The 12612-nt window shown below is 39.0% G+C and overlaps 1 protein-coding gene across 1 annotated transcript in view; it reads left to right on the forward strand.

Annotated features, from left to right (window-relative positions):
• LOC311151918 (monofunctional C1-tetrahydrofolate synthase, mitochondrial-like) overlaps positions 1 to 12612 on the forward strand; it is a gene marked incomplete at both ends in the record, with an annotated part of 42956 nt that overhangs the window by 18563 nt on the left and 11781 nt on the right. Inside the window, 3 exons of the mRNA XM_084202631.1 lie at positions 3021 to 3100; positions 3800 to 3897; positions 7735 to 7908. Of these exons, the coding sequence (XP_084058757.1) occupies positions 3021 to 3100; positions 3800 to 3897; positions 7735 to 7908 (352 nt within the window). The remainder of the gene's footprint in view (positions 1 to 3020; positions 3101 to 3799; positions 3898 to 7734; positions 7909 to 12612) is intronic.

Genomic DNA, 12612 nt, shown 5'->3' on the forward strand with positions numbered 1-12612 from the left:
CACTTTCAGACAGTAATTCTCTGCATTGAGAAGTGAGTCTGAGCCTTCACAGGCCTGAAAGTTACGCAGTATAACTGCATGCTATGTCGTAAGACTTAAATATCTTCATGCCTTAGTTGCTTTAAAGAACTGTAGATAATACTAGTGTTTCCCTTCTGTGAAAGTGTTAGAAAAACTGCATTACACACCTCAGTAACATTCATTGCTAATGCAGGAAATGTAAGATTTGGCATAAGCATATACATTTCTTTGCATTTTTCAAGTTGTAGGACTGTGTTGAGTATTGCTTTTTTTTGGAAAGGCAGCATGAGATTTTTATCAAGATAATTTAGCTAGAACTCATCTACCAAATGTCTATCTGTCTTTTGGTAATGCTTTTGAGGTTGTCAGAACTTTGGAGAAGCTCCAAAATTACAGCAGAAATGCATTTTACCAGCTATGAAAACGTTGGTCTCAAGGCTTACTAGAGAGATACATGAAACACAGGTGTCTGACAGAATGAATGCACTTTGTTAAGTTGCAAGATGTTTGTGGAAAGCCCATTGTGGAGTAGTTGTGACCTTGGAGAAACAACTGAATCTTATAACTGTCTCTTGACTTCCATGGAATCTGGCTGAGGTGCTTGGAAATTGTTCTGGATTTTTTCTTGCTTTAGACTTAACATCTGTGGGGTCACAGGAGCTAAATGAAGCCTGAAAGCAATAATGGTCATGAAGTAACATTTGTTCTTGCTAGATGGTGGCTAGATTCCCAACTTGTGTGGGTGTACATGTTGTCTAACACACTTGCATGTTTTAAAAGCACTCAGAATTTGCAAGGATGTAGCTGAATTGGGGAAATGTAATGTCGTAAATCAGGACAGTCGAGATAAAAGTGCTCACTCCAAAGGGACAATTCTTTTTCAAGTATTTTTTTAAATCAAAGATTTTTAAATTATCACAATTTTAAAACATTCTGCAATTTTCTAGCAGTGCAACACCTGCTTCTGTTGTACTGACAGTCTTGGAATCAGGTGAGTGCTGGTAGAGTCTTGCAGGAATATACTTTATATATAAATGTATGGAAATGAAAATAACTTTCTGAACAAAACTTAAGGATGCCAGAATTGTTTGAGATTTGATGTCCAGGTCCTTTGGAGTCACTTGAAAGCTGAAGCCCACATGGTTTAAGTATGTTAGTGGGAAATTCAGCCATTTCCCCACCTCTTCTCTAGTCGAAGCTGCCTGAGCAGACAGGTAGCACCTGACAGCAGCTCTCACTCTCCTGCACAATAGGGTACGAGTCAGAGGAGGGAGCACAATATCTGAAGTTCAGGTGATCTGACCATATCCGAAGCAGTGAGTGCTATTCCAGCTTCCATCTGGAAAATTTTTCCTAGGAGAGCTGTTGCAGTCCTGTGATTGTCTTGCTAACTCCATGCGTGCATGGCTTTGACCTCCAGCTTCACCTTCACCCCTGTAAAAGCCTGGTTAGTCATTTGTGGGGTGACTGCATAGCATAGGCAGTCTGAGAGAAATAGTTTATTGAAGGGAATTGTCTAATTCTAATATGTATTTACACACATGCTAGCTCTGTCCTGATAAAAATAGTTGTATTAAGCCAAATAACATAAAAAGTCAAAATGTTTCTGTAGAGTGCAGCTGTCTGAAAGGGGGTTTTAAACTTCATTCTTCCTACTTCATTTGTCCTTTTGGCAGCTCTCCCAGCCTGGTCTCAAAGCAACAAGAGTCAGCTTATGACTGCAATAGACTATTCCAGTAAAACTCCTCTGTCTAAATCTAAAGTTGAGCATCTCCAGAAGAAATTGTTGAGGTTTTGTTTGTTTGTCTGTGTGTTTGTTTTAATTGCAAGTGTTAACGCAAGAAGAACGACTTTTCAGACACTTTTTTAATTAGAGTTTAATGTGAGGACTGTTGCCTTCAGCTTGGTTAGCTGTGTCACTGGTGTGTAGATGCCTGCTGGCAGGAAAGTTTGAAAAAGGCTCAGGAAACACATGGAGTGAGGCTGAGGGGTCTGCAGAGGGGGTCTCCTGCTCTCTCAGCGATGGGTGTGGAAGGGTGGGCTGTAGCTGCCACCCTGTCTCCAGTCTGAGGGTTCTGTGCCCTGCTGCTCTGGGACCACTGTTGGGAGGGGTGGTTGTGCAAGGAAACGTGAGCCTTTTGTGACCAGTACAGAAGGGGTGAAGAGAGCAAGAGCTTGACCAGGTCAGGGCTTGCACTTCAGTTCCCCTGTGGCAAAAAGGTTAGAGCTGTCAGTGTACAGTTGTTATTTTTTATTACAGTTATATCTACGCCCTTCAGAATGTGGCTACGGCCTTGATATGCCCACAGAGACTAGGATGTGAATTTTGGAGAAATTGTGTCTAGATAAAAGTCAATGAGCAAAAACAGAAGAACAAGCCAGGAGGAGGATTACTGCAAAATGACAAAATAATATGTATAGTTGGGGTAGATAATGTGTGATTATCATTTGATGTATTGCCACTAGAAACAATTATAACTGTCTCTGAAGTTGAAGTACTGACTTGTGTAGACTCTCCAGAATACCTGCTTTTAATATCATGCTGATGAAGATAACGGTTACTATTCAAAAAAAATTTGCATCTGCTGTTTCCAAGTTATCATGATCCTGTATGGTATTTGTGATCATTTCATTGTTCTCGCTCACTGTAATGTGTGTGTCAAAGAGAAGACAGTCTTTACCATGCTCATTTAGGTGTTCTGTTTAAGAATGTATGTAGCTTTTCAAATACAATTGTGTGATTTTTTTTGTGTGTGGGTTTGTGTACTATCTTTGAGAACATAGAGTTACTCTCTGATTTTCATAGTCTATTCATCCTTCATTTGAAGGATGGTGGTTTCATTTGAAGTATTACAGAAGCCACCTATAGTTTTGTCAGTAATATTGTTAAATTTCAAGTCAACCTTCAGAACTTTTTTATTTGGATGTAGCTTTCAAGTACACATGCTCCCACTCACAGAAGATTTGTGATTTATGACTGCAATACTTGTATTTTTCAGAGAAGCACAGCTATGGTCAGCAGAACAACCCTGCTGCTGAAAAGACTGTTGGTTCTCTTGCAGTAGCAATGAGAATGCAGGTTAGTGTACCTTTGTTTGTAGATTGTACCAATGTTGCAGATTTGTTGTTCTTTCTGTAAGTTGCAGAAATTGCTTCTACAGTTGGTATTTGTTTTACTCTTTTCACCATCTTACATGACTTCCATTTTAATAGCAGCTCTTAATCAGATAGAGTGATACCTGTTACATTTAATTAGAGAAAGGTAAATTAAAAATCAGACATCTCATAATTGTTGCTAATACAGTAAAGGTTGGCAGAAGCACTTGTGTCAATAGGCTAATATCAGTCACTGGTAAGACTGAGAAGATTAATTGTATCTGCATTTTTGCATTAGAATGGATAGAGGGTCCAAAAGTATGGTATTCAATTTTGGAAGCAACATGAGTCAGTCAATGCACAATCAGTATCTTCCATTATTTTTAAGGTGAGAGAAGAATAGTGATTCTCTGTTGTGAATAAAGTGTCCAACTGCCTAATTAGAGACTCTTCTCTGCCACTTATGTGTTAGTGGGGTTGTTTCTTTTTGAAACATGGTCATACAATAGAAAAGTGGCTCTTACTTTGTCCTAAAACCATGAAATAGAAAAGATTTTAAGTTTGGGGCTTTTTGTTAGCCTTTGCAGTAGAAGTTATTTCAACATACTCTGGAGATTGTTTGAAATTACTGTTCAGCATTTATGATGCAGCTGTTGTGTGCTGTTTTCTTGTTTAAAACCAGAACATGGTAAAAAACATGGAGCGATGGATCCAGTCCCAGCAGTACAGGAAGTGGGACCTCCACAGCTTGAAACTGCAGCCCCTCTCCCCAGTGCCCAGGTAATAAGTGCTTTTAAAGAAAAAAAAAATGAAAAATATTTTTTAAAAGAGCAGGCAAGTGTGACAACCTAAAAATGTGCTGTTCCTAATTAATTTTTAATCTTATGTGGACTATGTGTTGTGCCACTCTCTTGTATGCTTCATCATGACCATGGGCTTCTGTTTGATATCGATTTTTACTTTGATTTTTACTTTGCTTTTTACATTGGAGCCAAGCTTTATGTAATGAAGACCTAAAGCTGGAAGGTGTCATTGACAAAGGGAGGAGAAGTCTTGTGCAACACCAACAGAAATACAAAAGACAGGAGGTTCCTAATGGCTGAACCATGATGCAGGAAGGTGTTTAGTTAAGGCTCAGTGATTTCAGTGGCATTTGAGTTTGTATTTATTTTCTTCCCTCAGTAGAAGTACTTTCTTCTGCATTAGACTTTTAAATTCCTGTGTGGGTGTGAAGAGCAGGAAGCATATTTATTCTCATAGCCAGAATCTTTTCGATCAGCTCCTGTCATTCGCTTCCCAAGGCCCATGTCTGGGCCTCAGGGATTTCAGGTCTGCCTTGGCATGATTGCTGACATCTCTGATCTTTAAAGCAGTCTGAGCTCTTCACTGTGCTAAAGTGCTTTGCTGTGTGTTAGCTGTGTTGGGTGACAGAGAGAGGAACCAATGGCTTGAAAGTGAGGAAAGTGTCAACGTTTTTTTGTGCTTATTGATACGCCTGCCTCTGCAGATGCTGAAGGAACCTCACACCAGAAGAAAGTGTGAGAGACTTGGAACTCCATAGTCTGGAGGATAGGAGGATCCTATCAGTGTGTCTAAATACAATGTGCAGGAATACAAAGAGGAGCGAGGCAGGCTCTTTTCAGTGGAGCCCAGGGACAGAACCATCAGCAGTGAGCGCAAACTGAAACCCAGGAAGCTCCATTTGAACATCAGGAATTACTTCTTCACTGTGAGGGTGACCAGATGTTGACACAGATCGTGCAGGGTGGTTGTGGAGCGTCCATCCTAGGAGACATTCAGAAGCTACCTGGACATAGGCAACTACCCAGCTCTAGATGCCCCTGCATGAGCAGGGGGTTGGACTAGATGATTCCAGAGGTCCGTTCCAACCCCAGCCACTCTGTGATTCTGTAATTCTGAATCCTGCTGGTGTCCTTTAGGAAAGCTGTGACAAAATGTTGTATTTTGATTTACTTTTCACTGTCTCTTACAACAGTTTAATGGGAATGAACACAAATGTAATTTAAACCAGAGATGCTAAAAGAAGGAGTTTTTCCTTGTAGCCAGGGACACAAGGAGGCAGAAATGCTTGAGCTTTTTCTGGAATTCTAGAATTCAATTTCTAGTATTGAAGCCTAAAAAAACTATCCTTAAATAATACAATTAAAAGTTAAAGTATGCAATGTCATGAGGGTGATGGTAAAAAAAAAACTTTCATGAAAAGGTACTCCCAACCCTCTCTATGACATTGTGTGTTTAGTACATCAATAATTACGTAATTAATAAATAATGGTGTATATCTATATATATATATGTACACATACGCACCATAATATATATATTATAATTAGTAATAGGACTTGCATTTATCTGCTAACTCTATAGCTTTGTCTTTTTTCTTTTAAATGTAAAAAAACCCTTCAGATGGAAAGTATCCTGTAATAAAATGTAAGCTTTCAGTAATACACCACGTTGTGTGGAAACAGATGGGGTATTCATTGAAAGTGAGGCAGAGCTGCTTAAGCACTAAAACTAAGAACATCTGCTTTTTGATTTCTGTGAGATCTGGGTTGAAGTATTTCCAAATACATTGGAAATGGAATGGAAAATTTTCTTACAGTATGCAGTAAAAAAGAAATGTCAGGTGAGTAGATGTAGAGCCTGCCTCCGTCTTTTAAATTTTTCTGTATTTTGCGAATTATCACTTAGCATTGTCAGTGGTGGACTTCATGCTTAACATTTTTCATTCATGCAGAAGAACCATTTTTGCACATCTCCCGCAATACTGAACAACATATTGAATAATTCTGGTATTTCCAGTACAGAGACTATATTGTCAGACTGAAAGAGTCAGCAACAAATATAGACTCCTAAAGTCCAGGTATAACCAAGTCTTTAATTTTCTGTGTTTTGGGAAAATATATTTAGTAGGAGGAAAACAAATGCAAACTAACATTGTCGTATTAGCCTACATCTCTCTCCTCTTGCTAAATGCATCAATTATTTTAAGGAGAATAGTCACCCTGAAAATTTTAATTTCTTGGATCTTTAAGGGACCACACTACCACCAACTTAGCAAGAGTTTTCTGGGGGTTGAGTTGCTTATATATTGGAAGTTCTAAGTGAAAACTTCAGATGGTCTTTGCAATGGGATATTTGTAAGCCGCTCCATCTTGTGTTCTCGTTAAATTTTTATGGCTACCTGTGTTTGAAGTCACACATAAAAAGCCAAAGGTATATCTTTCTGTGAAAGAGGATGCACTTAGTATGTCTTGGAAAGAAAGCAGGTTCCAGGTTAGTGCTGTGCTTGAGTAACTCCTTGTCCTGTAGTACTGGGTTATGTCATTGTTTGGGTAGGTGGTTTCTGGATTTCACTTACCTGCTGCAGGGTGCAAAAGGGGGATACTTGAGAGCTATAAATGAACAATGGAGCCAGTTTGGGACTTTCTCAAAGAATTGCAAGCAGTTAAGTTGGCACAGAATGATCATTTGCCGGGTGGATGCAGAATGGCCAAGGTCCACGCACAGAGTTGAGATCTGGTTGTACTTTTATGTTCACTGGTGGGTATTTAAGGCCTTGCAGAATGTTTGAAAGTACAGGACATGAGCTTTCATGCCACTGCCAGATTCTGTCTTAAAAATACTGTGATCAACTGAAACTACAGAAAGAGATTTAGCCTGGTTAGGCTGAAAGTAACTTTTTAAGTTGTTTTTGTGGTAATGTGAGCAATTCAAAGCCAAGGAGGCAACTCTTCACATCCTGTGTTCCAGCCCCTGGGCTTCCATGCTGCAGGAGCTTACAGCTTCTACACGCTTCTGTGGACATAATAGGCAGCTAGGTCAAGCTCACAAATGCAAAATCCATGATGGAGTATTAAATCCAAAGACCTCAGGTTGTCCAGGTCAGGAATTGCAGATTCAATAGTGTCCCCTACAGCCACATTCCCTCCGGGAATCTGTGCCTTGCCTCAGCTGCTGCTCATCCTTGCTGGAGGTAGTTCGTAAGCTCACTGGATGTCTTGGCTGAGCTCTGTGCTTTAGACTCCTGCTCTGTGGCCGTTCTTAGTTTAGCTGTGTTTTAGAAGTGCATGAGTTGGTCTTCAGATGCCTTGTTTCTTTTGGTGCCCTCGTGGGGAGCAGCGATGTTGGCGCTGCCCTCGGATGAAAGGTGCTGCACACACAAGCTTTGGGTTTGGCGAATGTGTTTGTTGGCCAAGGAATGCATGCACTTTTTAGTAAATTGAATGTGCTGAAATATGCTGTGAGGGAGGAGAACAAAAGGGAAAAACAAATCCAGAAAAATCCATTCCAGTGGGACATGCTTGAGCATCCAGCAGACACGTTTCTAGCTTGATATGAAAGCATTACGTAATATTTGGAATCTGATTAAACGAGAGCGCTCTGTGAAATTGTAGCAATTAACAAACTCTGTACGTGATTTTCAATGTTATATTAGGTGTTAGTTAATATTTAGGTTTGGTTAACAAAATGTGAGAGAGAATTTTAAAACTCATTACAATAACTCCATTGTTGGATTATTTGCTGTTGTTTTGTGCTCTGTTGTCGACCACCTAAGCTGAGAGAAATCTCCTGGCTCCTATTTGTTTTCTTTTCCAGTGATATTGAGATTTCCCGAGCACAGAGTCCAAAAGCTGTTGATGTACTTGCCAAGGAGATAGGATTGCTTACAGATGAAATTGAGATCTATGGCCAAACCAAAGCCAAAGTACGTTTGTCCCTGCTGGAAAGGTTAAAGGATCAACCAGATGGAAAATATGTTCTAGTTGCTGGGTAAGAATGCTATGTAATGTCATTAATGTCTGCTGTTTCCACTCTTATTTATATAAACATGCAACTTACATCTTTTTTGTACTCTGTACAAATAAGAATCTTGAATGCTTTTGTCTGTATGTTGCTCTTTTCTGACAGTGAGCAGGTTTTAAACTTTTTTGAAGTAACACAGCTTTCCTTCCAAACTCTTATTACTAAATTAAAGTATATTTTATAAAAAGTAATTTGTTCTATGATTCTGTGAAATGTTGGTGACTGGAGTTTTTCTTACTGTTTTATCAAAATTTTAAATGTTTAACTTGGATATTTAAGGCTGCTTGCATTATGGCTGTTTATAAACAAACATTAACAGAAGCTAGATGCTAATCTGTTGATATTAACAATAAATACTTTTTTTATTGAAGAACAGATTACAAAGTTTAAAAAGCCATGTTTTTTCTCTGAAATGTAGACATGTCTCCAGGCAGGCTTATCCTGCTTGCTTTTCCCACGATTATAGCAAATGCAATGCTCAGCAGGAATTATGCACTTCTCTTCTGAAGAGCTTCAGGTTTTTCTTGCATCAGTGACACAACTTTTTCATTCACCTGGTTTACTAAGTAGAAACTTGTGAACAAACATGTGAAGGTTTTCATTAATATTTAAATTGCAGTGTGTCTTTATATTCTGAGTTAATCTATTGGTTGCTTCCTTTTAAGTGAAACCAGTAAGGTTTAAAATGCAGTTTTGTCTGATCCAGGAGAAGGCTGTTGTTAACCACCTTGACCTACTGATTCCTCACCTTGGCTGGTGTTTGCTTTACTGCCTTCCTGTAGGAACAACCTGGATTTCTGGCACTTAGATGGAGCTCTTGTAGTCTGACTTGATGTCACAAAGCTGAGGCAGGCAAGATATGGGACTTTCCTCAAAGCTAGGTGATAGAAGTCCAGCCTTAAAGATATTCCTGGAGGATGCTGAAGCAGTTAAGAGAAGGAAATAATAGCTTGTTGAAGTTGGTTTCCTTCGGCATAGTTTTATTTTGGTTTGGGTTTTTTTGTGGCATTGGAGAAACAAAAACAGGTTCAGCATTTGACTGAGTTTGAAGAAGGTTGCTGTCATGTATTTTCATGGTCATGGTGTTAACAGCATCAGTTGGTCATCGTGCTGCAAACCAGTTCAGGCTTCCCTAGCAACAAACAAACAAAAAGAAGAGGTAATTTGAAGATGTCTGGAGGTGCAAAGAGAGCAGGTTGCAGAGCCCCACTTGGGTGGATTTTAGCTGTGTCAGACTGCATGCCCCAGTGCTTACATTTCTTCGCACTGCTTCGTCTCCCATTCTCCTTCAAAGAAGGTGTCTCAGGCAGTTGTCACAGAAAGAAGTGCATCTGCATGTGGAAGAAGTGCAGAAGTTGTGACCATCAATATAAAAAACTGGCAAAATGTAAAAAATTGTATCCTCTTTTAAGTTTACATGAAATGTACCAATGCAGAATGGCGTTTCAGAAACAAAGGGCCGGGTTTGGTACCTAGCCAACCTGGTGATGCAGTATGTTGCTATTTGTAACATCTCTGAAGTCATTGCATCTTGTGGGGTTGCATCTTCTGGGGTTGGTGCAAAGCCACATCTGCTGCAGGAGGAGTGCCTGGGCAGGGTCACTGCAGTAGTGGGAACATTCTCTTCTGAGAGAGTTCAAAGCTTGACTTTGAAATATTGTACATATAAAATATACATATAATGTGTGTTTATATGCTCTCAGCTGCTCTCCCTTGCTGAAATGGCTGTAGCAGATGACAATAACTTTAAGAAAAGCAGGGAACTCTGTCTGATGGGGAAATGTTCAGTGCAATGAAAATCAAGTATCACTGAACTGTGGAAACTGGGGAGTGAAATAGGATCCTCCTTTGCCTTCATTCTCTCCCTTGCCAAGGCAAGGTCAACCAGAACCTGCCATTTGGATTATTATGTTTGTTCACAATAACCAAAGATACTTAAAAATTCTTTTGGACTGATGCAGTGTAGGCCTTCAGAATAAATTTTCAGTGCTTCAGAGGAAATATTTAAGATATATGTTTATACTTACAGTTCTGGTGGAAATATTTGTAATGTATGATGGGAGCTTCTCGTGTGTGGAAAGAGTGTAAAGTGTGTGTGTGTGTGTTCAAGAAACTGCAAAACCTCCAACCTCCATCCGTGATGCAGCCAGTAACACTTGTGCCTTTAATTGCACATTCAGATTTAAATGTTTCACAATGTCTAGGAATTTATAAATATTTGCTGCAAATGCATTCTAGTTTACTCCTGATATACTAAAGACCAAACTTGTTCTGAGCAGGAAAATGCAACTGAAATGTACCTTTTTATCTCTATGGATACTTTATGGCTCTTTAAAAAGTTCCTAACTGCAAAGTCTTTTTTGTTCCTTCTAAATGCAAGCAAATATGGCCAAGTGTCTCATCCATTATAAACTTTGTTTGCTGAAATATTGCAGTTTGATTAACAGATCATGACACCCAAAAATAGGATGAAGACTTTATTTCTTCATAAATTCCATTTCCTTCTATATGGAGACCATTCTTTTCTCTTTTTTAATTTTTTTTTATTCTTTTTTTTTATTCTTTTATATTTTCTTTGTGTTTGGCTTGCTCTAGGGCTCATATTAAGACACTGTGAGGTCAGAGGCAGAAGTTATCATAGAGTAATTGGTTCTTGGGCATCAACTGCCTGTAAACAGGGTTTTAGTGTGCTAAATAATACGTCACAGGGTCTGTTAACTCAAACTGCCTCCACTCATTGCCAGCTGAGAGCATGCAAATGAATGCAGCTTGTTCTTGACCTAGGAGCTAAGTTTAGTGTTCAGGGTAACCTAATCATGTATTCAAGCATGTAGATGGCATATTCACAGACACAATATGAAATTACAGCTGCAGTTTATTAGAATCCATGTCTGTGTGTGTGTGTATGTTTCAGTATCTTGTTTCTCAATGCTCCAGTGTTGTGGCTTTTAGCAGATAATTCTGGAAACTTGTTCACTTCAAAAATGCAAGATGAGGAAAAATAAAAAGTGGGAAAATGATGAAATATTTCTGCTTTTAACAAGAAGTGTGTTGAATTCTGAATGCTGGAAAATTTAAAATCAGTACTTTTCTCCTAACAGCAATAGATTGTCCTGTGATGAACTACCTTTTCAGTAAGATAAAAATGGAGGAAAATAAAAATATATTGTATTTCTTTTTACTGTGTCCCTTGGGTGCAAGGTGCTTAAAAGCTAAGAAAAAAGGAAAATAAAAATTAGAGGAAAGATACAGGGAAGGATAAGAGGGGAAAATACCCCTGTGTTGATGCCCTGAATTGTCTGATAGTCCAAGGTAAAGTCATAGTTGAGACTTTGTTGTCTCAACTCAAGTTGTCATGTATTGGTCATGTCATTGCACAGCTCCTGATTGGGATTGTCTTGTATGAGTCTGTAGTGGATTATGAGAGTTTGTAGTGGAGAATTCCTCAGTCTGTTCCTGCCTTTGCTCAGTCATTTTAGCTTCATAGTGATCTCTGTGCATTTGTATTTGGATGCTCCAGTCCCAGCCCAAGGATGCCACTGCAACATTGTCATAACCTCATCTTGATGAGGTGACAGCAGTTGCAACCCTTCTGTGCTCAGAAATACATTTCTGACAATTGTACTCCAGATGGGAGACTGACATAGGTGGGAACTCAGTTGCCCATGGCCTCCATAGCCTGGCTTTGCAGGTTTCCATGTGGATCACACGAGTTATGAACTCATTAAAATCTTGGAATCTGCTGATACCTGTGGGTTACAAATAGGAAGTTTGAAAGAGAACTGTCACAAATGCAGTAAAGCTCCTGCTGGAGTCACAGTGGCTGGTGTAGCTGTAAGGAGGTTACAGCTGGTGCAGTGTATGTCTCCCTGTTTGTTTATTTTCTCTTTGGGAGACCTTGTGTAGCTTTCCCACAGAAACAGCTCTGCTGTAAGCTAATGCGATGTATAACAAACAAACAAAAAGTCTGCATATTCTTATCTTTGTTTTGATATACATAAAGAGAGAAGGCTTTCCAATGTTATGGAAAACTTTGCCAGGAGCTGATGACTGCTTGGTAGGTGGCAAAGTTTAAGGCGAAAAAATGATTGTGGGGTTTCTGTGTTTTGATTGAAAACATACTAAAGAAATTTGAAGAATAATGCAAATGGCTGTTAAAGTCTCTTGAAGTTCATTAAAATTTATTGCGTTTTAAAGGAGGTTTTTCCTTAATTTGCATAAGGTTAAAGCACAGCATTTCACAATTGAGCTAAAGTTAGCCATTGGCAGTTGTAATTTTATACCCATGTGAGCAAGTGACCTAAGCTGCAAGAGTGTAGGCTCAGTAGTGTAGCCAGCAAAAACAGCTCAATGTCCACAAAGCAGATTAAGTGGATTATTTTATTTATAAACCCCAATCAAAGTAGAGCAGGTACAAAAGGGAAGATATTTAAAATAAGCTTTCAAAGGAAAATTATTGGAATATCATTTTCTTTAAATTTCAGTCCGTTTTTTTTTTTTCTTCTTCTTCTTTTAACTAATGTTTAAAGCTGAGATTTTGGTAACTGTTGAAACTAACTGTTTAGTTCTTGAGGTTTCCTGCCAGTTTAATCAAAGAGCAGTGGTGTGTTTCTCTTTCTGCTTTCTGGAAAAAGGTCTGTCTCATAGAAAACTCTCAGTGCTTTCTGGTTC

The sequence above is a fragment of the Fringilla coelebs genome (genome assembly GCF_963513975.1).
Source record: "Fringilla coelebs genome assembly, chromosome: 3".
Taxonomy (NCBI): Eukaryota; Metazoa; Chordata; class Aves; order Passeriformes; family Fringillidae; genus Fringilla; species Fringilla coelebs.